The sequence below is a fragment of the Panulirus ornatus genome, chromosome 2 (assembly GCF_036320965.1).
Source record: "Panulirus ornatus isolate Po-2019 chromosome 2, ASM3632096v1, whole genome shotgun sequence".
Lineage (NCBI taxonomy): Eukaryota > Metazoa > Arthropoda > Malacostraca > Decapoda > Palinuridae > Panulirus > Panulirus ornatus.
The window spans coordinates 31,185,746-31,210,167 of NC_092225.1; the positions used below are offsets into that span (position 1 = coordinate 31,185,746).

At 36.4% G+C, this 24,422-nt stretch overlaps 3 protein-coding genes across 3 annotated transcripts; 1 reads left to right on the plus strand and 2 right to left on the minus strand.

The window, feature by feature from the left end:
* The first annotated feature begins 1,895 nt into the window (after nucleotides 1-1,895).
* Nucleotides 1,896-15,350, plus strand: LOC139755778 (uncharacterized). Its single transcript, XM_071674403.1, has 11 exons — nucleotides 1,896-2,525; nucleotides 3,601-3,771; nucleotides 5,142-5,379; nucleotides 5,488-5,602; nucleotides 7,138-7,221; nucleotides 8,109-8,197; nucleotides 9,952-10,131; nucleotides 10,425-10,618; nucleotides 10,948-11,084; nucleotides 13,658-13,782; nucleotides 15,125-15,350. Exons 1-11 carry the CDS (start codon nucleotides 2,425-2,427, stop codon nucleotides 15,317-15,319), a joined length of 1,629 nt encoding a protein of 542 aa, XP_071530504.1. The 5' UTR covers nucleotides 1,896-2,424; the 3' UTR covers nucleotides 15,320-15,350.
* Nucleotides 15,351-16,213: 863 nt separating this feature from the next.
* On the minus strand, nucleotides 16,214-21,511 carry LOC139755823 (uncharacterized). Its single transcript, XM_071674431.1, has one exon. It carries the CDS (start codon nucleotides 21,509-21,511, stop codon nucleotides 21,005-21,007), a length of 507 nt encoding a protein of 168 aa, XP_071530532.1. The 3' UTR covers nucleotides 16,214-21,004.
* Nucleotides 19,995-24,416, minus strand: LOC139755789 (uncharacterized). The gene is made up of 2 exons (XM_071674414.1): nucleotides 24,267-24,416; nucleotides 19,995-22,952 (listed from the first exon to the last, which is right to left on the minus strand). The coding sequence occupies exon 2, from the start codon at nucleotides 22,949-22,951 to the stop codon at nucleotides 21,533-21,535; it is 1,419 nt and encodes a 472-aa protein (XP_071530515.1). The 5' UTR covers nucleotide 22,952; nucleotides 24,267-24,416; the 3' UTR covers nucleotides 19,995-21,532.
* Between the last annotated feature and the right edge of the window lie 6 nt (nucleotides 24,417-24,422).

Below are 24,422 nucleotides of genomic sequence, written 5' to 3' on the forward strand. Positions count from 1 at the left end.
AGTTGAAATACCGCCTCTACATTTCAATTTTGATCAAATAAGTCTGTAAGTCTTTGAGAGTTTATATGAATTTAAGTTTGGCCTAACTCTTCAACAATTTTTGATAACCCTATACATTTTCATATACGTACACTTTATGTACATTTTAAATCAAGCCAGGGGCGCAATTTCAGTGCTTGCTATAGGCGCTATTTCCCCTAGATACGCCCCTGAATAGTTAGGGGTATTTTTTCGCTCAAAATACTTTTTGTTTCAAAACTAAAAGACAAGATATTCAAACACTTCTGTACTTGAAATAAACATGGAAAATATAATGCTCTCATTTACTGTAGATACTCAGTAAATACGATGCAATGGAGAAGAAATATCATAGAATTGACTTCATTTAACAGCTTGATCAAGTGTCATTAAGAGTACTAAACGTTATTTCAACACCATATTTGTATTCAACATGAAAAATACTTTTTATACTGTGTTTAAAAGAAATCTGATTTTCCGAGAAAAATACCAAAAATTGGAGGTAATAGTAATGTCCCCTCAAAGGATTTTACATTTTCCTGATACTGGAAACAATACCCTCAGGCGAGAGTTATTGGTTAATACTAGAATACTTTCTTAAAAACTTCCTTGATATATATATATATATATATATATATATATATATATATATATATATATATAATATTTCATTTCTATTCATTATACTTGACCGCTGCTTCTCGCGTCATCAAGGTAGCGCCAGGAAAGAGACGAAGAACGACCCATCCAACCATATATACATAAGCGCCTATATACGCACATATGCATACACACATATACGTACGAATACACACATATAGATATATAAACATGTGCATGTCCATGCTTGCTTTCATCCATTCGGCGCCACCTCGCCCCACAGGAAACAGCATCGCTGCCCCCAGCTTCAGCAAGGTAGCGCTAGGAAAATAAACAATATATATATATATATATATATATATATATATATATATATATATATATATATTTATACTATTCGCTATTTCCCGCGATAGCGAGGTAGCGTTAAGAACAGAGGACTGGGCCTTTGAGGGAATATCCTCACCTGGACCTCTTCTCTGTTCCTTCTTTTGGAAAATTAAAAAAAAAAAAAAACGAGAGGGGAGGATTTCCAGCCCCCCGCTCCCTTCCCTTTTAGTCGCCTTCTACGACACGCAGGGAATACATGGGAAGTATTCTTTCTCCCCTATCCCCAGGGAATATATTAAGCATATATATATATATATATATATATATATATATATATATATATATATATATATATATACATATATATATATATATATATATATATATATATATATATATATATATATATATATATATATATATATATATATAACAAAGATGAGCAAAGAAAGACTGACTAAGAGGATCTTAATATTAAAAGTAGATGAAACAAATATATATATTATTGTACATGTTTCTCGTTCCTTCTGATAGATAGGTAGCGCCAGGAACATAATGTTGCCTCATTCTCTCGAAGCTTATTTTGTATAATGCACATACACCAGATATCTTATCCTAAATCTTAGTGTTTTTTTTTATCTATTACCGTAAGGTAAACTATATGATTGCGAGCTGAGTTTTATGGCGAATTTTTCATAGAAACATGTTTCTTTTAATCGGCTTTATTATGCAGAACCTCCAAATATTTCTAGGAATTTTATTTGTTCGTCGGAATATTGGAACGTTCTGGTGTTCTTGTGATTGTACTTTATTAATTTTTAACTATATACCGTCCACGACAGTCCACCAGCTGAGGCCCTCAATTGTAAAGTGCAGTAGACACGTGTTGTGAGACATGTAAACAAACATCAGGGAATTTCTGGGTGTAAGGCAGGAAGACTTCCCCACCAGCCGCCATCACTCACATGGTGGATTTGGTAGTCGAATTCAGAATCAGAATTGCTAGGGATTCGCCTCACGTCGTAGACTAGAACTTGTATATTTCCATTTCAGTGCAAGGAATGGCGATGAAACGTTTTGTCTTCCCCTATCCATTATCATGCATATGATTAATATGCTATACTTGGAGAAATATTCTTGAATTCAGGCTACCTCATAATACCGAGCGACCCCTCCTTCCATTAGGACACCAGGAGTCTGAATCTAAAGTCATCACCCAAATACGCCCTGGAAGTCCCACATATGTGGTGATGTCTACCTTTCACCTGTGTTTTTCAGCTTATTTTCATGGTCTCCAATACTCAAATTTCATTCTTGAGCATCAATATAGTAGTGAAATCATTCAGTCAATGAACAATAAGGCCATACGGAAGTCAGTGCCGTACAAGTGATGGCAGTGTTGACGGCGTGATCCTCCTGCAGCCAGTGGTTTGAAGGGAAATTTTCTTGTGTTGTCTGGGGGGGACGGGGGAAGACATGGAGGACCCAGCCACAAGTGTCAAGAAGAAGGAAGTGGTGGTGGCCAGCATGAAGGCGGAATACATAGGCCATTCTATTGAAGTTGCGCACTTTGCTGCGTAAGTTTCCCTAGTTGAAATGAATCATATGTTATTAGAATGACATTAAGTTATGGTCCTGGAAAGTTGTCATTTTGTTATTACTTAGTTTGAGATGTAATATGAAGTAGGGACTTAAGAGCATGAATATAGAAATCAGTGCCTGATTATTGTGAAATACAGACACATACTCCAGATATTATGTGCCATACATATTCATGGTTGATTATTGAGTTTAAGGGGCTCATGAATTTAGGCAGAAGTTATTTCAAACATTTCACAATTTCAGTTTACTGTAATAAGAGTAATACCAGACTTGGAGGTGATCATAACTTTTTGATATTTGATAGATAGTGGAAGCATATGAATAGCATAGTCTCTTTATACTTGGTAGAATTTGTATATAGTGGATGGACCTGATTCGGGGCATTATTTCTCTTGTATAGTTAGCCAATAAATAAGTGGAGATGGCTTTGATCAAGGAAAATTTGGGTCAGTAGTAAGTGAAACACTTCTGAAGACCACCAGAATCAAAGAAAACACTTCTGAAGACCACCAGAATCAAAGAAAACCACGTTGTAGCTTGAATAATCATTGATTTTTAGTACTTTATTTGAAACATTCTAAAGACATTGTTATCATCTGCCATCATCTGTATTGGTTCCGAGCAGTGTGAACAAATAAATGCACTCAGTAAACTCATGTAACACAGCAAGCAAACGTTCCATCAGTCGATGACAAAGATTATTATTCGTATTATTTTCTCATAGCATTAAAAATAGTTTGGATTTAGGTCACTAGGGAAAATAAGTGAGATCCTCGTAGGTTCTGATGATTTTTAAAAGTGTTTCACTTGCTTTCCACCTACTAACCTTAATCATCATAACCCTTTATACTATCACATTTGATCAGTGTAGGATTGATAAATCATGCTCAAATCACAGGAACTTGATCTAAATATCTTCTGAATAGAATGGGCTGGAGAGATGTTGATATGCTTAATTGATATGCTTAATTATGAAAAGATCAATAAGCAGATGGTAGATATTGTTGTTTTGGAATGAACAGATTTAAAATTTAATTATTTTGTACATAGATCTGATATGGAGCCACAAGGCCTTAGCATGCCAAGTTTGGAGGAAGCAGAAGTACCAACAGAGATGACTGTATCAGTGAATGAGCAGACTCCTGATCCTGGAAGCATAGAGGTCACAGAGCTGAAGCATACACCTGAAAAGAAGAGGCGTGTACGTGTGTACAGCCAGAAGTAAGGAAAGACAGGATTCTCCTTATTCACACAAAAGTATCCTGTTGATTATCAGTACATGGATCTTAAAATGTCTTGACAGTTAAACTTGCAGTAAGATCAAGTTTTAATTTTTACCTGTTTACCCTGATTAAGATAATTCAATCTTCTCTTTATATTTGATGATTAAGAGCTTTTATAGTGGAAGTAGTGCATGTGTGAAGTAAATGATGGTATGAGTTGTTTGAAGTATGTGAGTGCATCAGTGTTCTGTGATGGCACCTTAGTTATATAATATTTTTATGGATGGGGCATTGCATGTGTTGAGAGCAAGGTGTGTTGATTTATATGTGATACTTGACTTTGGAGGAACAGAATGGAAATAACTGCTGGTGATGCATGTAGACGATGCTGTCATATTAGCAAAATCAGAGAAATAGTTGGATTGTGTGGTTAGATGGTTCATTGATGTATATAGGACAAGAATACTGAGAGTAAATTCAGGTGAAAGTAAGATGCTAGTTTTGAAAGGGAAAGGTTATTGGGTTCTAAAGTCAGTTTCTGTGATGAAGAACTGGATGTTGTGGATGAGTTGACATATTTGGTAGTAAAGTTAAGAAGGGATGACTATGAGAAAGCTGAAAAAAATTGAGTCATGCATGGGGGGAAAATTGATGGTGCACTGAAAGGTTTTGTGAATGGAAAAAAATGTAAGCATAGAGTATGCAAGAAGTCTGCATAGATATTTATTTCATCACTTTGAAATGCAATTATAAATGGGTCAGAATATATAGAAAATAAGGGCTGTAGAAACTGATGATATACATTTTATTCTTAGAGCTAGGAAGGTAGATGGAATGAAGACTGAACATATAGGAGAGTTATGTAGTGTAAAGAGTGAACATGTGGGAGGGTTATATAGTGTGAAGAATTCATTAGAAAGGCACATGGGTGGGTCTTTTGGATGGTATGGTCATGAAGAACATATGGCATATAAGTTGATTAAGATCATGTGTAGTAGAAAAGTAAAAGGTACAAGGAGGAAAGGTGTGTTGAGGGAGAGTGCAGCAAAGATGGATAGAAGTTCTAGGTATATTTCAGATGAAAATGTTTGAGGAATGATTGGGAATCAGATGCAATTAAAGCATTTTCTGTATGGAGATGGGATAAATGGAGACACTGGTCTCACTTGACAGATCAACTTATTGTGCAGAATGAAAAGAATATTTCTCTAAGTCACTGAGCAGGAGTTTAGGAAGTGTGTGAATAATATTGTGGAGGGTGGATTTGCCTGATCTACCCCATTTGATTGGGATTGGAAATGGAGAAGTGATGACATGTAGAACATTTTATAGTAATTATATGACTACCATGATATTATATATGAATAGGTTTCGGAAGGAATGGTTGCATTTGAGAGAATTTCAAGATTGGCTCTCAGAGGGAAGTGCTGCTGACCGAGCATACTGCACTACTTGCAATAAAGAACTTCTGGCTGGGAAATCTGAATTATTGAAGCATGCTATGGGCAAAAAACACAAGAAGAGGGTGGCTGAAGGACGCACAAATATGCCAGTTCCTCCTGACCTGTCAAGTGTCCTTGATGAAACTGGAATGCCGCATGTACTGGTATGATAGCTGGAACTTTGTCATACAGTTAAAAGATATTGTCTGTGAATATTCAACATAGTCAGGTGAAAGCTGTGATTCTTTTCATTAGTGACTTTTACTTTTCAGCGTATTGTTGATTTACGTAGTGATACTGTAACACAACCAAGCAGGGAAATGAAGGAGGCAATGTTTAATGCCCCGGTTGGAGATGATGTTTTCTCAGAAGATCATACTGTCAGAGGTTGGTACCCATATCCATAACTATAGGAACAGCTCTCATGCAATAATTGTTGCTGTAATGATGAAAGTAGAGATGTTTATGACCATAAGCTTGAAGGGAATGTGGAAAATAAATGTAGAAAAATGTGAATAAAACCCAGAATTTATGATGAGGATAACTTTCTGGAGTACCAGTTTAGATGTATATAATAATATGTAGTTACAGTAAGTTGGAGGGGAGAGAGAAGATAGTCTGGAATGCTGTGACTGAGACTCGAGTTAGTTTCGAGGCCTGGTTACAGTGTCATAGTAAGGTCCCAAAACAGAGTTAATCCTTCTTTGAATGGAGAATACCATTCCAGATGATTAGGAAGGGATTATTTTGTAGTGTGTGTTCTGATGATTGAAGTCTAGAGTCATTGATAAAGTGATGATAATATCTTAATATTTGTTAGTATCATTGCTGGACAGAAATTGGTTGATAGTCTGTATGGTGTTGAATGTAAATAGGTTGAAGAAATTGAAGTGATAGATGTTTATTGGTGTGGATTCTTATTGTTATTGATAGATCAAAAGGTACCGTTCTCAGAATTTATTACATCTTAGATAGTTTTTCTTTATCATGAATGTCACTGATGAGCATAAATCACTTTGAATAAGATATAGCAAAAATATATGTTTTAAGGAAATCATTAGGAATGCCCAAAGATGGAAGCCTTCTAAGATGGTATGGCATGGATATGAAAAGTTAGGGAAGATCAGTGAAAATGTGGTTTTGAATATGAGAATGTTTAATTGCGAAGGGACATATGTGCTGAATAAACTATTGATGAGTAGGAGTATTTTGGGTGAGGAAGCCAGGGGACTGATTGCTTGCTGACTGTGCACCATAAGGCACATCCAGACGCAGCAAATGAACACAAATAAGTGTGGATGAACACTTGCGATTGAGCATTTGCCAACGGTTTGGTCCTACATTCGCGGATGCTCATAGTCTGCATTCAGTTATGTTCGCTTATATTCATTCATGTTTGAGATATCAGTAGTGAAGGTGGAAGTTTGTCACTGCTACCATAGTGACTAGTGCTTTGTTTCACCACCAGATTCTGAGTGTTTTGTGAGCATTTTCTACAGTTCTCTTCTGTATGATGCCAGCAGAAAGTTACATTCTGCCACATATAAAATATTTTATGGAAGGAATTCATCATTTCAGCAGGCAAGGTATTTAGTTAAGGTATGTAAGCTTTAAGCAGTATGGACTTAAGGTATCTCATGTGATTAGAAACTGTAATTAGAATAACAGAGATAGGTTAATTCATTATCCAGAAAAAGCAATAGTCTTTCATATTCATTAAGTTGTACCAAATACACCAGATCACCAGGCACCTTGTTGCATTTTTATGTAGACTTTCTCTTTTATTACTTTGTGATTTTTACATTATATACTTCCATAGCCTTGCAGTCACTTACAGTTTTCTCTGTATAAGGCACTGACTTGATGCTTACAATTTTCTCTGTATAAGGCACTGACTTGATGCTTTTCTTTTCTTAAAACAGCCTTGGAGGAGAAGGTTGCTAGAATGCTGGAGAAGGAAGCAGCCCTTTTTGTCCCTTCTGGCACTATGGCTAATCTTATATGTGGTAAGTTGGAAGTGTACTCATGATATTGTTTGCTTGATACTTTCCATTTGAAATGTTATTCTTTTATATGAAAGTGAACTTTGCTTGTGATATCCAAGAAAAGATGAATTACTTACACTTCAATGTGGTGGTAGCAACAAAGCTGGAATATTTCAGTAGGCAGGTGCATAATTAGCTCTTCCTCATGGGGAATTAAAAGTATGGAGCTTGAAACGAATTGATTAAAAGTCAGTAGAATTGTATTGAAGACTAAAATCATGCATAGTTCCATGGTTAAGTAAATGAAATGAAGAACAGTTTACATCATTCTTCATGCTTTATGTTTATCTGCACACTTAGTCACTAAAGTTTATTTATACATTTTGTGTATCTGTTCCTTCTTTCAGTTTTACTGTATCTGCATTCTGTTTCCATTGTGCACAGTCAGCTGTTTGTCTAACTTAGTGATTACACAGGTAAATTATCACAAATCCATGTTTCTAAAAATTATAAACTCACAAACTTGAAGCATGAGTTTCGAGAGTTGGCTGTTCAATTTATTATGATTTGCCGTATCATATTGCTCTCAGCTTCTGAACACATGGATTTGATAGCCTTTATGGGACTGCCTCTCTTAGTTTTCCCCAAGATAGACCTCAGGTATTTCACCTTCTTGGTTAGTGTGACAGCCCTCTCATCCCTATTATGTTGAATTGGTGAGGTTTCTTTTTTAGCCAACTTTCTTTATATAAGTTCCTTTCAGTCATTTGATTAGGATATTCAGCATGGAATAAGAAATTGCAGTGAAATTGTTGATTTTTTTTATCACCATTCTTATCTAATTTGGAGAGAAAAATTCCCCACCATGGGTGAGTAATTGGATATTATATTTCACATGACCTCCACAGTTTTGACGCATTGCTGGGGTCGTGGGTCAGAGGTTATAGTTGGAGACCAGAGTCATCTTCACTTGTGGGCTCAAGGAGGAATTGCACAGGTCAGATGTCCTTTGTATTTGCACATAAAACACTTTTTGAAAATTGTTATGTGTGGCTTTTTGCTAGTATACCCTCTTACCCCATTAACTTGGCTATCTTTGATTGGTGTATGAGAATGCTTCATATGTTTTATGTCCATTAGATGACCTTACTGTGTTCAAGTTCAAGATGTAGTTTTTACCAGATTAGATGTCGAGTATGCAAAGTGATATTGATTTAAATGACTAAGCTAGGAAATTTCTTTTTGAGTATAGAAGCATCAGTAAGACAGTATCATATGAACTGATGCCTGGATTGTGCATATTGCTAAGCAAGATATTATGATTCAGTAAGAGCACAAATATTCATGACACTTTTTGTTTCTCCATATTTTGATATGCTTGATTTGATTTATAAGAATAAATGAACTGTTGCAAAGACTCATACACTGATAGATGTATATGTCCGTTTGGATAAAGCATGATGTGTATTTAACAAATAGATTGCTAACCATCATCGTTAGTTAGGAAAGTTTAATTTTGTGTTCTACTTTGTCAGTATTGTTTATATGCATTAGCAGTATTTCATGAAAAAAGAATGGTAGAGGCTGGAACCCTGTACCATTAACCACAGTAAAATTTAAACAATGATAATCAAAATAATGAGGGTATTTTTTTTCAAACTTGATCCCTGTTTTCCACATTAGAGAGTTAGCACCAGGAATAGACAAAGAAAGGCTACATCCACTCACATCCATCCTGTAGCTGCCTTGTGTAATGCCTTAAAATGACAGCTCACTATCCACAACCAAGCTCCACAAACCTGAAGTGAGTGAGCTTCTGCTATATAGTTGGAAGGATAGCGACAGTTTGGGAAACCAAATATTTTCAACCAGAAAGACAGGGTTAGAAGGTCCTAGCCCCAGTTTTTTGTAGAATATCATGGAAAATGTTTTATGCTTATGGGATAAGTCACAGAAGAGAAGAAAATATGATTTGACCCCAGGAAAGAATGTTTCCTCTGATTTAAGGTAATTCTTTGATCCAAATTTTTATTCACTTTTTTTTTTACCTTTTTGTTTTTCCACAAAACTATAGTGAGAGACCTTGTGAAATAGCAACCATTTTGTGTCTTATGAATGTTCTTTTATACATCTGAACAATGAAATGTAAAAAAAGATACAAAAGAAAGCATCCTCTCTCATCATAGTTTATTTTCTGTAGTTTGAATTTCACTGGCCTTAACACTTAGAAGCTAGTTTTAATATGACTTTCAGTAGCAAGAGTAAGAAACATAGTGATATGAAAATCCATTTATTCCTGTCTTCAGAGTTAGAATTTTTGTCATATTGTCATCATATGTATTATCAAAGGATAAATTTAGTGACAGAAATAGATTAAGGCAAGCAAGTATGAATATGTACATGTGTATATATGTATATGTTTGTGTATGTATGTGTTGATATGTATATGTATGTATATATGCGTGTATGGGCATTTATGTATATATATCTTTCTTTCTTTCAAACTATTTGCCATTTCCCGCATTAGCGAGGTAGCGTTAAGAACAGAGGACTGGGCCTTTGTGGGAATACCCTCACCTGGCCCAATTCTCTGTTTCTTCTTTTGGAAAATTAAAAAAAAATATATATATATATGAGTATGAGTGGATGGGCCATTCTTCATCTGTTTCCTGGTGCTACCTTGCTGACGCGGGAAACAGCAAATAAGTATAATAATGATGATGATAATAATGATGATTTATCTATTATTAGGTTGGAAGTATTCACCACCGCACCATAAAGAATCTGCCAGATGGAACATTTTCACTACAAGACTTACGGTCACTAGTTCGTGGTGAAGACCCTCATTGGCCAGTAACTACACTAGTGTGTGTTGAAAATACCCATAATATGATGGGGGGCAAGGCCATACCTCTACAGTGGATGGATGATGTAAGCTTCAAATATTGATCATATTGATGACAAGATCCATAAAAGTGTTGCAGGCTTATGAAATATTGTATTATTTTTCATGAAAAGGAGGAATCAATTGTATGATATTTAATGATGAGTTTTTGGTTTAGAAAAGATAAAAGTACTTTTGCTTTAGTTTCTTTGTTTATGCACTGCTCACATCGATGTAAAACTTATCTCTTGGGTATAATCTTTAGGTACCTGGGTTGTATGTAATTAAATAGTGTCTTACGTTTGTTGACAGTCTTTAGAAGCACTGATTTTGTTTTCAGCTAGGAGCTTTGTGTATTGAACTAAACTTACCACTGCATATGGATGGGGCACGACTGATCAATGCATCAGTGGCTCTTGGGACAAGTCCAGCACGTCTTGTACAATCATGTAATTCCATTTCACTCTGCATCAACAAAGGCCTTGGAGCACCAATGGGATCCCTTGTTGTGGGTACTAAGGAATTTATAGCTAGGTCAGTTATTTATAACTGTAAGTTTTGTTTTAAATGTAAGAGTAAAAAGTATGCTGACTTCTACCATGCAACAGTGTGATTTATACAGCATTGTCTCCAAACCCCCTGGAGTTTGGAAGCAGTATGATTATTTGTGATGGTGGGGGCTACATTTATTGACTGAAAGATTTCCTTATGATCTTTTTTCCACTTGAATTTCTTTGACTTGCCCTGTTTAGACCTTGAAAAGACTTCTCTTTGAGCTCTAAGTTAATATCCAGTCTGTAAAAAGAAAGTTTTGGTATTAAATTGTCACACATTGATTTTTTTTAAATTTGTTCATTTTGCAGGGCTTTAAGAGTAAGAAAAGTGTTGGGTGGAGGTCTTCATCAGGCTGGGATTATTGCTGCTGCTGGAATATATGCTCTTGACCATATTGCTCCAAGGCTTTCGTGGGATCACACTAATGCTCGTGCCATTGCTCAAAGTAAGACATTTCTCATAAAGTATATCTTAAACAATGCTTTTAAGAGATTCACCCTTCGTCTTAATTTCTGTTATGTGTAGAAACATTAGTTAATTTAAGTCAAGAAGCTACTAAACTTGAATAGAAATTTGGAAATTAAGTGCTATTAATTTAGATGTAATTATAATTAATGCTAATTGGGTAATGAAGGTAAACATCAAGAGAAATGTGAAATGTTTAAAGGATTTGTATTTCAGTAAAAGAAACTTGTTTGTAAAATGTTTTCAAGAAGTTTTCTAAGGATTGCTAATCATAAACCTAATTATTTTTTCATAGGATGACTGTGACGCAAGAACAGTTATGCATCATTTCCAAGCTCAGTTTAAATTTCATTTAGTGTAATAGTTGTTTAGCATCAGTTACTAATAGTTAGTCTTATGTACCTCTTTTTCATTATTTATATGTTGCTCTGATCAGTATCAGATATAAAAACAAAGATTTATGTCATTAATTTCCCTCATTTACACACAAGTCCATCTTTAGTTTATTATTTGTTAGTTGCAGGTTTTCTGAGAAAGAAACAGGATTAGATTGTTTGCTATGAGTAGTAGTTCTGCCCTGCATAATGCTCTAGAGAGTACCATGTTTTAAATGCTGTTTGAAAGTGAACTTTTCTGTACATAGGGGAGGGGTTTCCAAAGCTAATGCCATCACTGAAGTTACAAATGATATCCTTAGCCCAACTTTTTATTTCATCATTTTTCTCTTCTATTTAGAAAGATCTCTGTGTGTGCTGTGTAGTAGTAATACTAAAGCAGTTTTGTCATATAGTAGTGTGTGGGTACAACTTGCAGATGTCACGTTTTATTTTGGAAGCTTTGTTCCTTTAAAGAGCATCTTTAAGAGATTGTTAAATAAAATCACTTAGTTTCACAAAATATATCACAGCATTAACAAGTATACAATGGGCATATCTTTGTACATTGTACAGTATTAAGTGCACAGAAAGTTAGTTCCATCTTTATGAATTTCTGTTGCAAATGAAAGGGATCTAAGCATTAATCTTTCACTGGCCAACATTGTAGATTGTGTCAACAATCCCCACATTTCCCAGACTACCTTCCAATGACAGCTCACCCATGCAGCTAGAACCTCTTGTGTATTGTACAGCCAAAACTATTTACACAATTAATTCACTGGTATCTTTTTCCTGCAACATGTATAGAATTAGTCTAAAATGATTTATGCTTCCCTGAATGAATGCACCTGTGAAATTATGTGTTTCTACCACTAACTGAAATTTTAATGGTAAATTTACATACTCTGTTATGGTGTTTTCTGGTAGTATTATAGAATTGTGTTTATATACGTAATCCATGAGATATACTTAGTGACACAGGATTTATGTGTGGCATTTATGGATCTAGGAAGGCATATGATAGGGTTGATAGAGATTCCTTGTGGAGGGTCTTACAAGCATATGGTGTGAGAAGAGATGCCTTGTGGAGGATCTTACGAGTATATGGTGCAGGAAGAGATGCCTTGTGGAGGGTCTTCTGAGGATATTGTGTGGGGGGAAGGCTATCAGAAGCAGCAAGAAGTTTTCATCAACAGTTTAAGGCATGTGTATGAGTAGGTAGAGGAAAGACTGAATGGTTCCAGGTGAAGGTGGGAGAGTATGTATAGAGTATAGCAGCAGGAGAGTATGTATCACCATGGCTATTTGATTACGGATGGGATGGTGAGATAGGTAAATGCCATGGTCTTGAGAGTCCTATGATAAGAGTATGGACTGGTGCTATGTTAGGTTTTGTGAAATCTACATGGGTACCTCAGATTGCCAGCAGGAGAGGGGGATTAAAATGGAGAGATATAGTTTAACAAGAAATATCATAATAAATGAAAGGTTAGGGAAGTACAATGCAGCTGAAAGACAGAAATGAGTATTGCAAAAAAATTGGAAAGGATCAGAGAGATTTTGAAGGAATCATTGTGGAAAAGCAAAAAATAATCAAAGCTTTTACATCAGGAACAAATTCTCAATGAAAATGGAGAGATATAGTTTAACAAGAAATATCATAAAAGATGAAAGGTTAGGGATGTACAATGCCGCTGAAAGACAGAAATGAGTATTACAAAAAAATTAGGAAGGATGAGAGAGATTTTAAAGGAATCATTATGGAAAAGTAAAAGATAGTCAAAGCTTTTACATAAGGAACAAATTCTTGATGAAAGAGAACCTAATCAGGCAAAGGGACTTGGAGAGAAAAATTCTTAAGGATAATGAAAAAAATGTGAGAAATTGAATAAGTGAAGTGTTTTCACTGGAAGACAATAATGCACCAGCATTACTAAATTGGGAGAGGAATGAAGTTTTGGAATATATAGTAATCAATAGAAATGACATAATCAGGCTATTAGAACAACATAACCCTCATAAAGCTCATGGTTCTGATGAAGTTTCCCCATATATGATAGACAAATAAGAATATTCAATAGATTATGTGAACATTTATATACACATCCATGCATTTATATTCACATGTATTTGTTTATCTGCAAAATCTTCAAATATGTATTAATTTCCCTTATAGGTGTGTCAGAAGAACATAGTAGTGCTATTACAGTAGATCTTAAGGGCGTCCAGACCAATGTTGTCTTACTTCACTGTGATAATATTAGAGTTAATGCAAAAAAGCTGTGCCACAGATTGTCATCCGTGAGTATGATTTTTTCTTCTGGTTACTTCCATACGTAAATAGAACTGAGAGCCTGAGTGGCCTTAATGCTTTTTCAATGTTCTCTTAACCCTTTTACTGCAGCCTTTTGTTTAAATGTTGGTTCCCAAACATTTTTATTTTGCCATCGATAAATGAGAATGCTCTTATAAATTTCATAGCTACCTTTCTAGCATGAAAAACCATAAGGCTTCCATATCTGATCATTATTTTCCTTAGGATATAATAAATGTACTTTATCAGCCTTTTACTCCCTTCCCCCATACACCACATTGTTCCTGAACTTTTTGTCTGACATATATCACACCTTCCGGAATGTTCAGGCCCTAATACCCCCAAATTTCTTTTATTCCATCCTCCCATCTTGGTTGTATCCTCCCCTTATTCCCTCTTCTGCTGACACATTTCCTCTTTGTCACCCTTTCTTAACTTATCCTTTCTTATGCTCATTCCATTTCATTACACTCTTACCCAGTAAGACTACACTCACTGCTTCAGCTCTCTCTTCCTATTACATTTCTTACACAGTCAACCTACATTATGCCTCATATCATTCTTATGTTTATTTTCAGTGCATCATCTGTTTCATTTCTTTTCATTTTAGCCCCAGGTCTAAGTCTGTTCTTTTTAAGTGCTGTTTATTTTATAGGATCCCAAAATTACATACTTTTGTATTCAGATTGTTCTTATTTTATTGAAGTAAATTATTTATCAGGGTACTTAGTATGAGAAGAAAGTTATTTTTTTTTTTTTTTTTTATACTTTGTCGCTGTCTCCCGCGTTTGCGAGGTAGCGCAAGGAAACAGACGAAAGAAATGCCCCCCCCCCCATACACATGTATATACATACGTCCACACACGCAAATATGCATACCTATACAGCTTTCCATGGTTTACCCCAGACGCTTCACATGCCTTGATTCAATCCACTGACAGCACGTCAGCCCCGGTATACCACATCGCTCCAATTCACTCTATTCCTTGCCCTCCTGCATGTTCAGGCCCCGACCACACAAAATCTTTTTCACTCCATCTTTCCACCTCCAGTTTGGTCTCCCTCTTCTCCTTGTTCCCTCCACCTCCGACACATATATCCTCTTGGTCAATCTTTCCTCACTCATCCTCTCCATGTGCCCAAACCACTGAGAAGAAAGTATTTTTCTATAATTTGCATAGTCTTTAATTCTGAAATCTTTTATAAGAAAATTTTATGGAAAATTATGAAACAGTTCAAAGATTATTGTAAACATATTGTTATGTCATTTTCGAAACAGGTATTTTAACTCCATCTAGAAATAGTGAGTAATGTGTCTCAACCTTCCAGGTGACTGACTCAGAAACAGAAGAACTGGGTGAGCAGATAGTTGTCATGGTGCTGCCAGTCACAGAAACAGCTGTCAGACTGATGTTGCATTGTGACATTAAAAAGGATGATGTTAAAGCTGTTATTAAAAAACTTAGATATGTTATTCAAGAATATGATAACATGATGTACTTAGAATATAAAATTAGTGTATAAAGTACTCAGGAAATAAATTGGTTTTGTTGCATATGCTTAGTTTTGCATTTCTCTCATGCACTGATAGTTTACTTTGAGGATATGTAGCATCATCAATTAGTTTTCCTGGACTTTAGATAACATGATTTTTCACTAGATGAAGTATAGGTTGTTTACTCCTTTTTCATGCAGCTGTACACCATCTTTAGCTGAATAGGCTACTTATGTCTCGTCATAAAAGAGCTGAGCTTGAGATGATGAGCGCTCTCCTCAGGGCTCCTTCTTATTTCCACTTTTAGAGATTGAATGTCAGGGATGGAATAGTTTCTAGTCCAACATTCCCTCCCCTTTTAGTCACCTTCTACAACATGCTGGGAATATGAGGGTTACATTCTTTCTCCCTATCCTGAGGGAAAAATATAAAAGTCAATTCCTTAAAATATGAAATGACTACCAAATGAAGTTGAATTAAAAGCTGAGAGGATCTGCAACAATATAAAGTGAGGCAGAATGAATCCAGCAACACAGTCATAACCTACTCTTCTTTGATAACATTGTAAAATGCATTGTGACTGAAAAAATTGGCATTCCCAAAAAGGTGACTGAGTCAGTGGAATAAGATTCCAAATGATTTTCTGTGCTTTTGGAATAGGAATCTAGTATTATTGTACTGTGACATCACCAAGAAAGGTAATATGACAAAACTTTCCAATAACTTTAAATAATTCATTATTAATAAAAAAGGGAATTAAATTTTTTTTTCAAAAATGTCCGTGCGAGACTTTAGTGTCATTTTAAGGAATTTGTATGCTAATTCTTTAGATGTTGCTATTGCAAAATGTTTTATGGGATTTTTTTTTTGTGGGGACTCTGTATATACCACTGAATAGTGAGGTCAAAATAACTGAATAACCATATACCTCAATTTTTTATTAAAATTCTTTGCAAGTACAAAAAAAGTTTGCATATCAATACTCAAACAGCAGTGAAGAGTAAACACAACCAAACAAATACTGTGCATGTGCATTTATGTTTCTTTGGCTAATATATGATAATGGCATTAGTTATTACAGTTGAAGATAAACAGGGATGTGTGATGCCACTGCGGATGTTTTAAGCCATTTCTGGATGGGGAGGGAGATAAATCAAAGGGTTGGGTTTCTGATGTGCTTCAGTTGGTTTCATCATATTCTTGAGTTGAGAGGATATAGGAGGCGAATCAATTGCTGTTTGCAGAAAACATGGCTCTGGTGGCAGACTCTATTAAACTTCCAGAAGCTGTTGACAGAGTAGGGGAGACTGTGAAAGGAGAATGTTGAGAACAAATGTGAAAATTATTGAGGGTTTGAGTGTAAGTATAATTGGAGAGAACATGGAGGAAGTGGAGTGCTTTGTATACCTGGAAAAGCATGTGAAAGCTGTTGGAACCATGTTGGCAGAAGTGAGCCATGGCTTCCAAGGTTTTAAAGACCCAGATGCATAAAAGAGCATGTAGAGAGAGAGGTCAGTGTAGTCATAACAGTGTGCATCATGGACTTTGAATGCAATGAATGTATTGGCAATGAAATGCTTAAGTGCTATATGTGGTGTTTGGAATGTGCTGATACGGTTCAGACACGTGGAAGGGAGAAGTGAAGAATGCATGAATGAGAGTATCTATATTTCAGAAGTGGAGAGAGCCAGGGAATGTGGAGGGTAAGAAGATTGAAGGATGGAGTGAAGGAGGCTTCAGGATACTGAACATTTAGGAGGGTAGGAAGCATACATATGCTGTCATCGGGATGAACCATGGCATTTGAAGCAGTCAAGGTAAACTTTGAGAGAACCAGCTGTGGATGGTAGGTGCTGGTTTTTGTACATCATACAAGACAGCTAGAAAGAGAATGTATGCAAATAAGGCCATTGTTTATTTGTTATTGAAGTTACGTTGCAAAGACTGGATAAGCAATTGGATAGAGAAAATCAGTTTTATTACACTGTGATATCCAGAATGTTTAAATTTTTTGTGGCCAACTAGACTTATATAAAAATCTTTCTTACACTGTGATATCCTGATTCTTTCTTTTTGTGGTCGAAAGGCCTATGCTTTCATGTTACTATTTTAATTTTCAGCATTACTAGTGAAATTATTGAAATATATAAACATCAAGCAAATCAACAACTACACCATGGTCCCATACATTATGCATGACTACCTTTTAAGAAGTGAGATTATTAGTGAAAGAGAAGAGAGAGGTATTTGGACGATTTTTGCAGGGAAATAGTGCAAAAGAGGCAGGGGGTCAAGAGAAAGTTGCAACAGGTAAAAAAAAAAGGGCAAATGAGAGTTGGGGTGAGAGAGTATAGTTAAATTTTAGGGAGAATAAAAAGATGTTTTGGAAGGAGGTAAATAAAGTGCGTAAGACAAGAGAACAAATGCGAACATCAGTGGAGGGGGCTAATGGGGAGGTAATAACAAGTAGTGGTGAAGTGAGGAGATGGAGTGAGTATTTTGAAGGTTTGCTGAATATGTTCGATGATTGAGTGGCAGATATAGGGTGTTTTGGTCGAGGTGGTGTGCGAAGTAAGAGGGTCAGGGAGAATGGTTTGGTAAGCAAAGAAGAGTTAGTGAAAGCTTTGCAGAAGATGAAAGCCGGCAAGGCAGCGGGTTTGGATGGTATTGCAGTGGAATTTATTAAAAAAGGGGTGACTGTGTTGTTGGCTGGTTGGTGAGGATATTCAGTGTATGTATGGTTCATGGTGAAGTGCCTGAGGATTGGCAGAATGCATGCATAGTGCCATCGTATAAAGGCAAAGGGGATAAAGGTGAGTGTTCAAATTACTGAGGTATAAGTGTTGAGTACTCCTGGGAAATTATATGGGAGGGTATTGAATGAGAGGGTGAAGTCATGTACAGAGCATTAGATTGGGGAAGAGCAGTGTGGTTTTAGAAGAGGTAAAGGATGTGTGGATCAGGTGTTTGCTTTGAGGAATGTGTTAGAAATACTTAGAAAAACAAATGGATTTGTATGTAGCATTTATGGATCTGGAGAGGGCATATGATAGAGTTGATACAGATACTCTGTGGAAGGTATTAAGAGTATATGGTGTGGGAGGTAAGTTGCTCTAAGCAGTGAAATGTTTTTATTGAGGATGTAAGGCATGTGTACGAGTAGGAAGAGAGGAAAGAGATTGGTTCCCAGTAAATATCGGTTTGCAGCAGGGGTGCATAATGTCTCCATGGTTGTTTAATTTGTATATGGACGGGATTGTTAGGGAGCTGAATGCAAGAGTTTTGGAGAGAGGGACAAGTATGCAGTCTGTTGTGGATGAGAGGGCTTGGGAAGTGAGTCAGTTGTTCTTCACTGATGATACAGCACTGGTGGCTGATTCAGATGAGAAACTGCAGAAGCTGGTGACTGATTTTGGTAAAGTGTGTGAAAGAAGAAAGCTGACGGTAAATGTAAGTAAGAGCAAGGTTATTAGGTTCAGTAGGGTTGAGGGAGAAGTAAATTGGGAGGTAAGTTTGAATGGAGAAAAACTGGAGGAAGTGAAGTGTTTTAGATATCTGGGAGTGGATTTAGCAGCAGATGGAACCATGGATGTGGAAGTGAGTCACAGGGTGGGGGAGGGGGCGAAGGTTCTGGGAGCGTTGAAGAATTTGTGGGAGGCAAGAACATTATCTCAGAGAGCAAAAATGGGTATGTTTGAAGGAATAGTGGTTCCAACAATGTTATATGGTTGTGAAGCATGGGCTATAGATAGGCTTGTGCGGAGGAGGGTGGATGTGTTGGAAGTGAGATGTTTGAGGACAATATGTGGTGTGACATTGTGGTTTGATCAAAAGAATAATGAAAGGGTAGGAGAGATGTGTGGTAATAAATAGAGTGTGGTTGAGAGAGCAGAAGAGGGTGTATTGAAATGGTTTGGTCACATGGAAAGAATGAGTGAGGAAAAATTGACAAAGAGGATATATGTGTCGGAGGTGGAGGGAATGAGGAGAAGTGGGAGACCAAATTGGAGGTGGAAAGATGGAGTGAAAAAGATTTTGTGTGATCGGGGCTTGAACATGCAGGAGGGTGAAAGGAGGGCAAGGAATAGAGTGAATTGGATCGATGTGGTATACCGGGGTTGACGTGCTGTCAGTGGATTGAATCAGGGCATGTGAAGCGTCTGGGGTAAACCATGGAAAGCTGTGTAGGTATGTATATTTTGCGTGTGTGGACGTATGTATATACATGTGTATGGGGGTGGGTTGGGCCATTTCTTTCGTCTGTTTCCTTGCGCTACCTCGCAAATGCGGGAGACAGCGACAAAGCAAAAAAAAATGTATATACATGTGAATGTGGGTGGGTTGGGCCATTCTTTCATGTTTCCTTGCGCTACCTCGCTAACGCGGGAGACAGCAACAAAGTATAAAAAAAAATCTTTTGAGTCAGGCACCACTGAAGCATTACATCAAGAAACAAGAATAATTGCTCATTGAAGAATTCCAAGGCAGTACTTGAGATTCATGTACTTAAAGAACATTGGCATATCAAGATGTAACTGTGTTGTTTACTCTCCACTACTTTACTGTGTATGCAGAAAAAACTTACATAGCACAAAGAGAAAATTTCTATATACCACAGTATGCAATACATGAATGAATGAATGAAATTCCAACAAGCATCAAAGATAACCCTGGTAATTGGCATAACAATCATAAAATCTAAGGTGTACTTTTCGACTTTATTTTTTTTTTTTATAGTTTTGTGTACATTATAAAGTCATAATGATCTACCCATATTCATCAGTACACAGCTCGTTTTTATTATATATTATGATACTCTCACAGAGTTACAAACTTGTTAATTTCTCTCTTATATCATTCCTCATTCCATCATGCCATGACACCAAGGTTTTTTATTGCCTGTTCTGTCACCTCAATCATATACAATATTTTTGGTAGTTTTCCTATTTTCACCCTTTCTAAAAGTTTATTCCAATCTGGAATATTGTCCTTTTGAATTTAACTCCCATTCCTTTATCATGGAACTCACTTCAACAACTGCATTTCACCTAAAGTCTAATCTTGTACAACATCCATTCATCACAAAATCTACAATGAAATTGGGTCCTAATAAAGACTTTTTACTTCAGATGTAGTACTGAAGAATTATAGAGTTTGAAATAGTTCAGTACCAGCTACACAGTATTAATCAGGGTTCACTGTATTACTCTTGATGAAATGACAGCATGTTTCTGTGTGGAACAATGTAATATGTTACTGAAAATGATATAAAAAGTTAACTTCATATTACATTACTTTTAAAAGTTGATCCAAAAGATACTACAAAATAAAAATTAGAAAGGCTAAGGGACAAGAGATGACCTGGTAATCCTCACCTACATTCTTATAAAGAGTTACCATAGCCCTAACCTTAATTGCTAGTTTATTTATCTATTTATCAAACCTGTAACTACAAGAGCTAAGTTATTTATCTGCTTATCAAACCTGACATTACAAGAAGACAATGATTCATACATGAAGGATTCTACAGAAATAAATATGTTACCCACTACAAATCAAGATGCTTTCTATGGTAGATGTGGGTATATTTTCAACTGTGTCTTGGAATATTGCCCCAAAAATGAAAAAAAATGACCTGGAAAATGACCCTAGAAATCTTGTGAACTTCACAAATCATCTCGCTACAAATAATGAATGTTTTGAAATGGTAATGTTTATGTTCGTGCTGCCCGTTCTGTTTCAATGAGACACTCTCTAACCAAAATACGAGCATGAACAATTCCACGTTTGAGGCGCTCAGCACTGCTCTTACTCCCAGCATAAGTTGGACGAATATCCTTGCCCATTTCCTCAATTACAGCTAATAGCTGCTGATACTTAGACATGCCATGTGCGCTTGCACTACTTTTGGTGTTAAGACCTGCAGTTGCTGGACTTAATAAAGATGCATCCAAATCTGCTGGTTGCAAACGAGACAAAGCTTCTGCTTCCAATTTTCGAAGTTCTGCCAAATCTGCCTTTGATAAGCCAGCTGCAGCTGCTGCTGCTTGCATTTGCTGGGCTTCTAATTTTGTAAGCTGGGCTAAAGCAGTAGAGTCTAATTTAGTTAATAAGTGTGGATCTAACTTTACCAGTTGAGCTAGGGTGTTCACATCAAGCTTGGAAAGAGAGTGAGAGTCCAATTTAGCTAGTTGTGCTAACTGGGCATCATATTTGGACATAGCATGTGGGTCGAGTTTTGACTACTGGGCTAAGGATGAGGCATCCAATTTAGCATGTGGATCCAACTTGGAGAGTTGTGCTAGAGTAACAGCATCCATCTTAGCATGCAGATCTAGCTTAGCAAGTTGGGCTAAGGTAGCAGGATCCATTTTTGCATGTGGATCTAATTTTGAAAGTTGAGCTAAAACAGCAGGATCCATTTTTGCATGTGCCTCTAGCTTAGACAGCTGAGCAAGAATGTTTGGATCCATTTTGCTAAGGGCATGAGGATCCATTTTCATGAATTGATTTAAAGATGGCACATCCTTCTTAGAGAGGTTGTGAGGATCCATTTTGGAAAGCTGTGCTAAAGCTGCATTGTTCATTTTATTTATAGCTTGCTGGTCTAATTTTGCTAATTGTGCTAGCATGGCAGGATCCATTTTAGACAACGAGTGTGGATCCATTTTTGCCAACTGAGCTAAAGTGGCCTGATCTATTTTAGACAATGAGTGAGGGTCCATCTTGGACAGATGAGCCATTGCAACAGCGTCCATTGAGGCCAACTGCGAGAGAGTGGCAGAGTCAACCTTTGATAGTGTATGTGCATCTAATTTGGCAAGTTGTGCCAATGTGTTGGGATCTAGTTTAGACAGCAAATGTGGATCCATTTTAGACAACTGAGCCAGAGAGGCTGAGTCCATCTTGCTGAGGGCTGCTCGAGTGTGAGCTTGCATTTGGGCATCGTGCCTAGCTAGCTGGGCAAGCATGGCTTGATCTAACTTAGATAAAGTGTGAGGGTCTAACTTTGCCAGTTGAGCAAGGGTTGCCTGATCCATTTTAGCTAACATCATTGGATCAATTTTAGTTAACTGGTTAAGAGTAGTGGCATCCATCTTAGAAAGTGTGTGAGGGTCAAGTTTAGCCAGCTGTGACAGCATTGCTTGATCTGCTTTGCTCAAGGACATTGAAACTGCAGCAGCTGATGCATCAGCTTTGACTAATTGAGCAAGAGTGTTATGATCAAGCTTAGCTAATGTAGCAGGATCAAGTTTAGAAAGCTGTGCCAATGTTGTCTGATCTAATTTAGCAAGAAGATTAGGATCAAGCTTTGCCAAGGCATTAGCACTAGCAAGACTGGCTTCTTGTAGTTTGGCCAGATAAGCAGCATCTGATTTGCTGAGATGCTGAGAAGGGTGTCCAGCAGAGTGAGAGTGAGATCCAGAGTGTGATGGTGCATGCGATGAATGAGGAGTAGAGTAAGAGTGTGATGACTCAGACTTGCTGCTGGAGGAGCTGCTTGTCATCATTTTGACATCAAGGTCTGGTCTTAGCTGTTTTGTCAAGGCTACTGGATCCAGAGTAACTCCCATTTTTGCTAGCATGGCAAAGTCTATATCTGGACGTAACTTAGCCAAAGCCTCCATAGCTGCATTTTGAGAAGATCCGCTTTTATCCATCCTGGAATGAAAAGCTAAATGAATTTCTATTTATAAAGCAAACATACAAACTAATAAGCCTACAGCAATATCCTAAAGAAATTTTACTTGTTCTCTTTCATATTTCATGTTTTCTGATTTTTATGTCTTCATATATTTATATACAGTATCAAAGGTTTTAAGATGTCTAAAACCTCAGTTCTTCATACTACCTAGATTCAGGTGTTTGTATAATTTTCTGATGCATCATTAATCTTTCACCCTCTTACAACTGATATATATTGGAGAGGGCTATGAAAATCTGGGTAAATGTGGGGGTAGCTGATGAAAAATTTATAAAATTCTTATTCAAATCAACAAAACCTTATCTCCCCTAACTGCTGAAATGTTTTGAGGAAATATACCAATGATTATGTATTGTGTTGCTAAGGAACACATAGAATGATTACTTGGAACTACCAGCTGTTGTGTGTCATGTTTGCTTATATTTTTGGCACTTGGCAGGATACTGAAATCATGGGTGTCACACACTTTGGTTATAATATTGAAAATGAATTTTGATCTATCCAGTTTAGTAAGTTTGATGCAGTTTTCATAATTTCTGATGATTTCTAAAGGGATTCACTTATATATAAACTGCCCAACATATTCCCTGATCTTCATGGTCCTCCCCACTATCGTCATTGTATTACCAGAGTAAAAAAAAAAAAAAAAAAAACAACTAATAATGCACTGCCAGTCTAAATAATTGGTACTAAGTGTAACACGTTTTTTTTTTTTTATCTATATCATATCTGCAGTACAATACCCCTCTGAACATTTTACGTCTTTGGTTTTTCTTAGTTTAGTTATATATATTTTTTTTAAAATCAAGCATTGTTCTATTAGCTTACTGGAACACAACTTACGCAATTTGGATGGCAAAAACTATTATTCTGGTACATTTTGGCATATGTTTGTTGGGGTTCTGATGTCTCGTTACCTGGTCTGGCCTGAATGAGTGATCAGCACAGTGGACTGCTCTCAGCACCTTACGTATATATTTACGTGTGTACCAGGTTATTTAGTAATGAAAAATAACCCATCATACTGAAGAAAAAATTGGATTCTTGACTTCTGTAATTAATAGGTATACTTACTGTTCTACAATGGTACAAAACTTATAACCGAAAGCTATCATCCTATTTTTTTTAGGAACAAATTATTATACCCTAACTTTGATTACTACCCACTTTAAAGTTAAGGCTATAAAGGATTATCTAAAATGATAACCTAAACACTTATACCCCTAACTAATTATATTTTTGACAAAGTACTATAAAGGTATGTGATATACCTCAAATTCGTTGCTATGTTGGTGTAGGTCAGAGGTTTGAGAGCTCGGCTGGGGTTTGTTTACATCTATCACAAATTGTCATAATATACGGTGTTGTAAAAGTATGTTTTGAGAATAAAATCATATTTTCATAGATACAAACTAGGTCATCTTAAT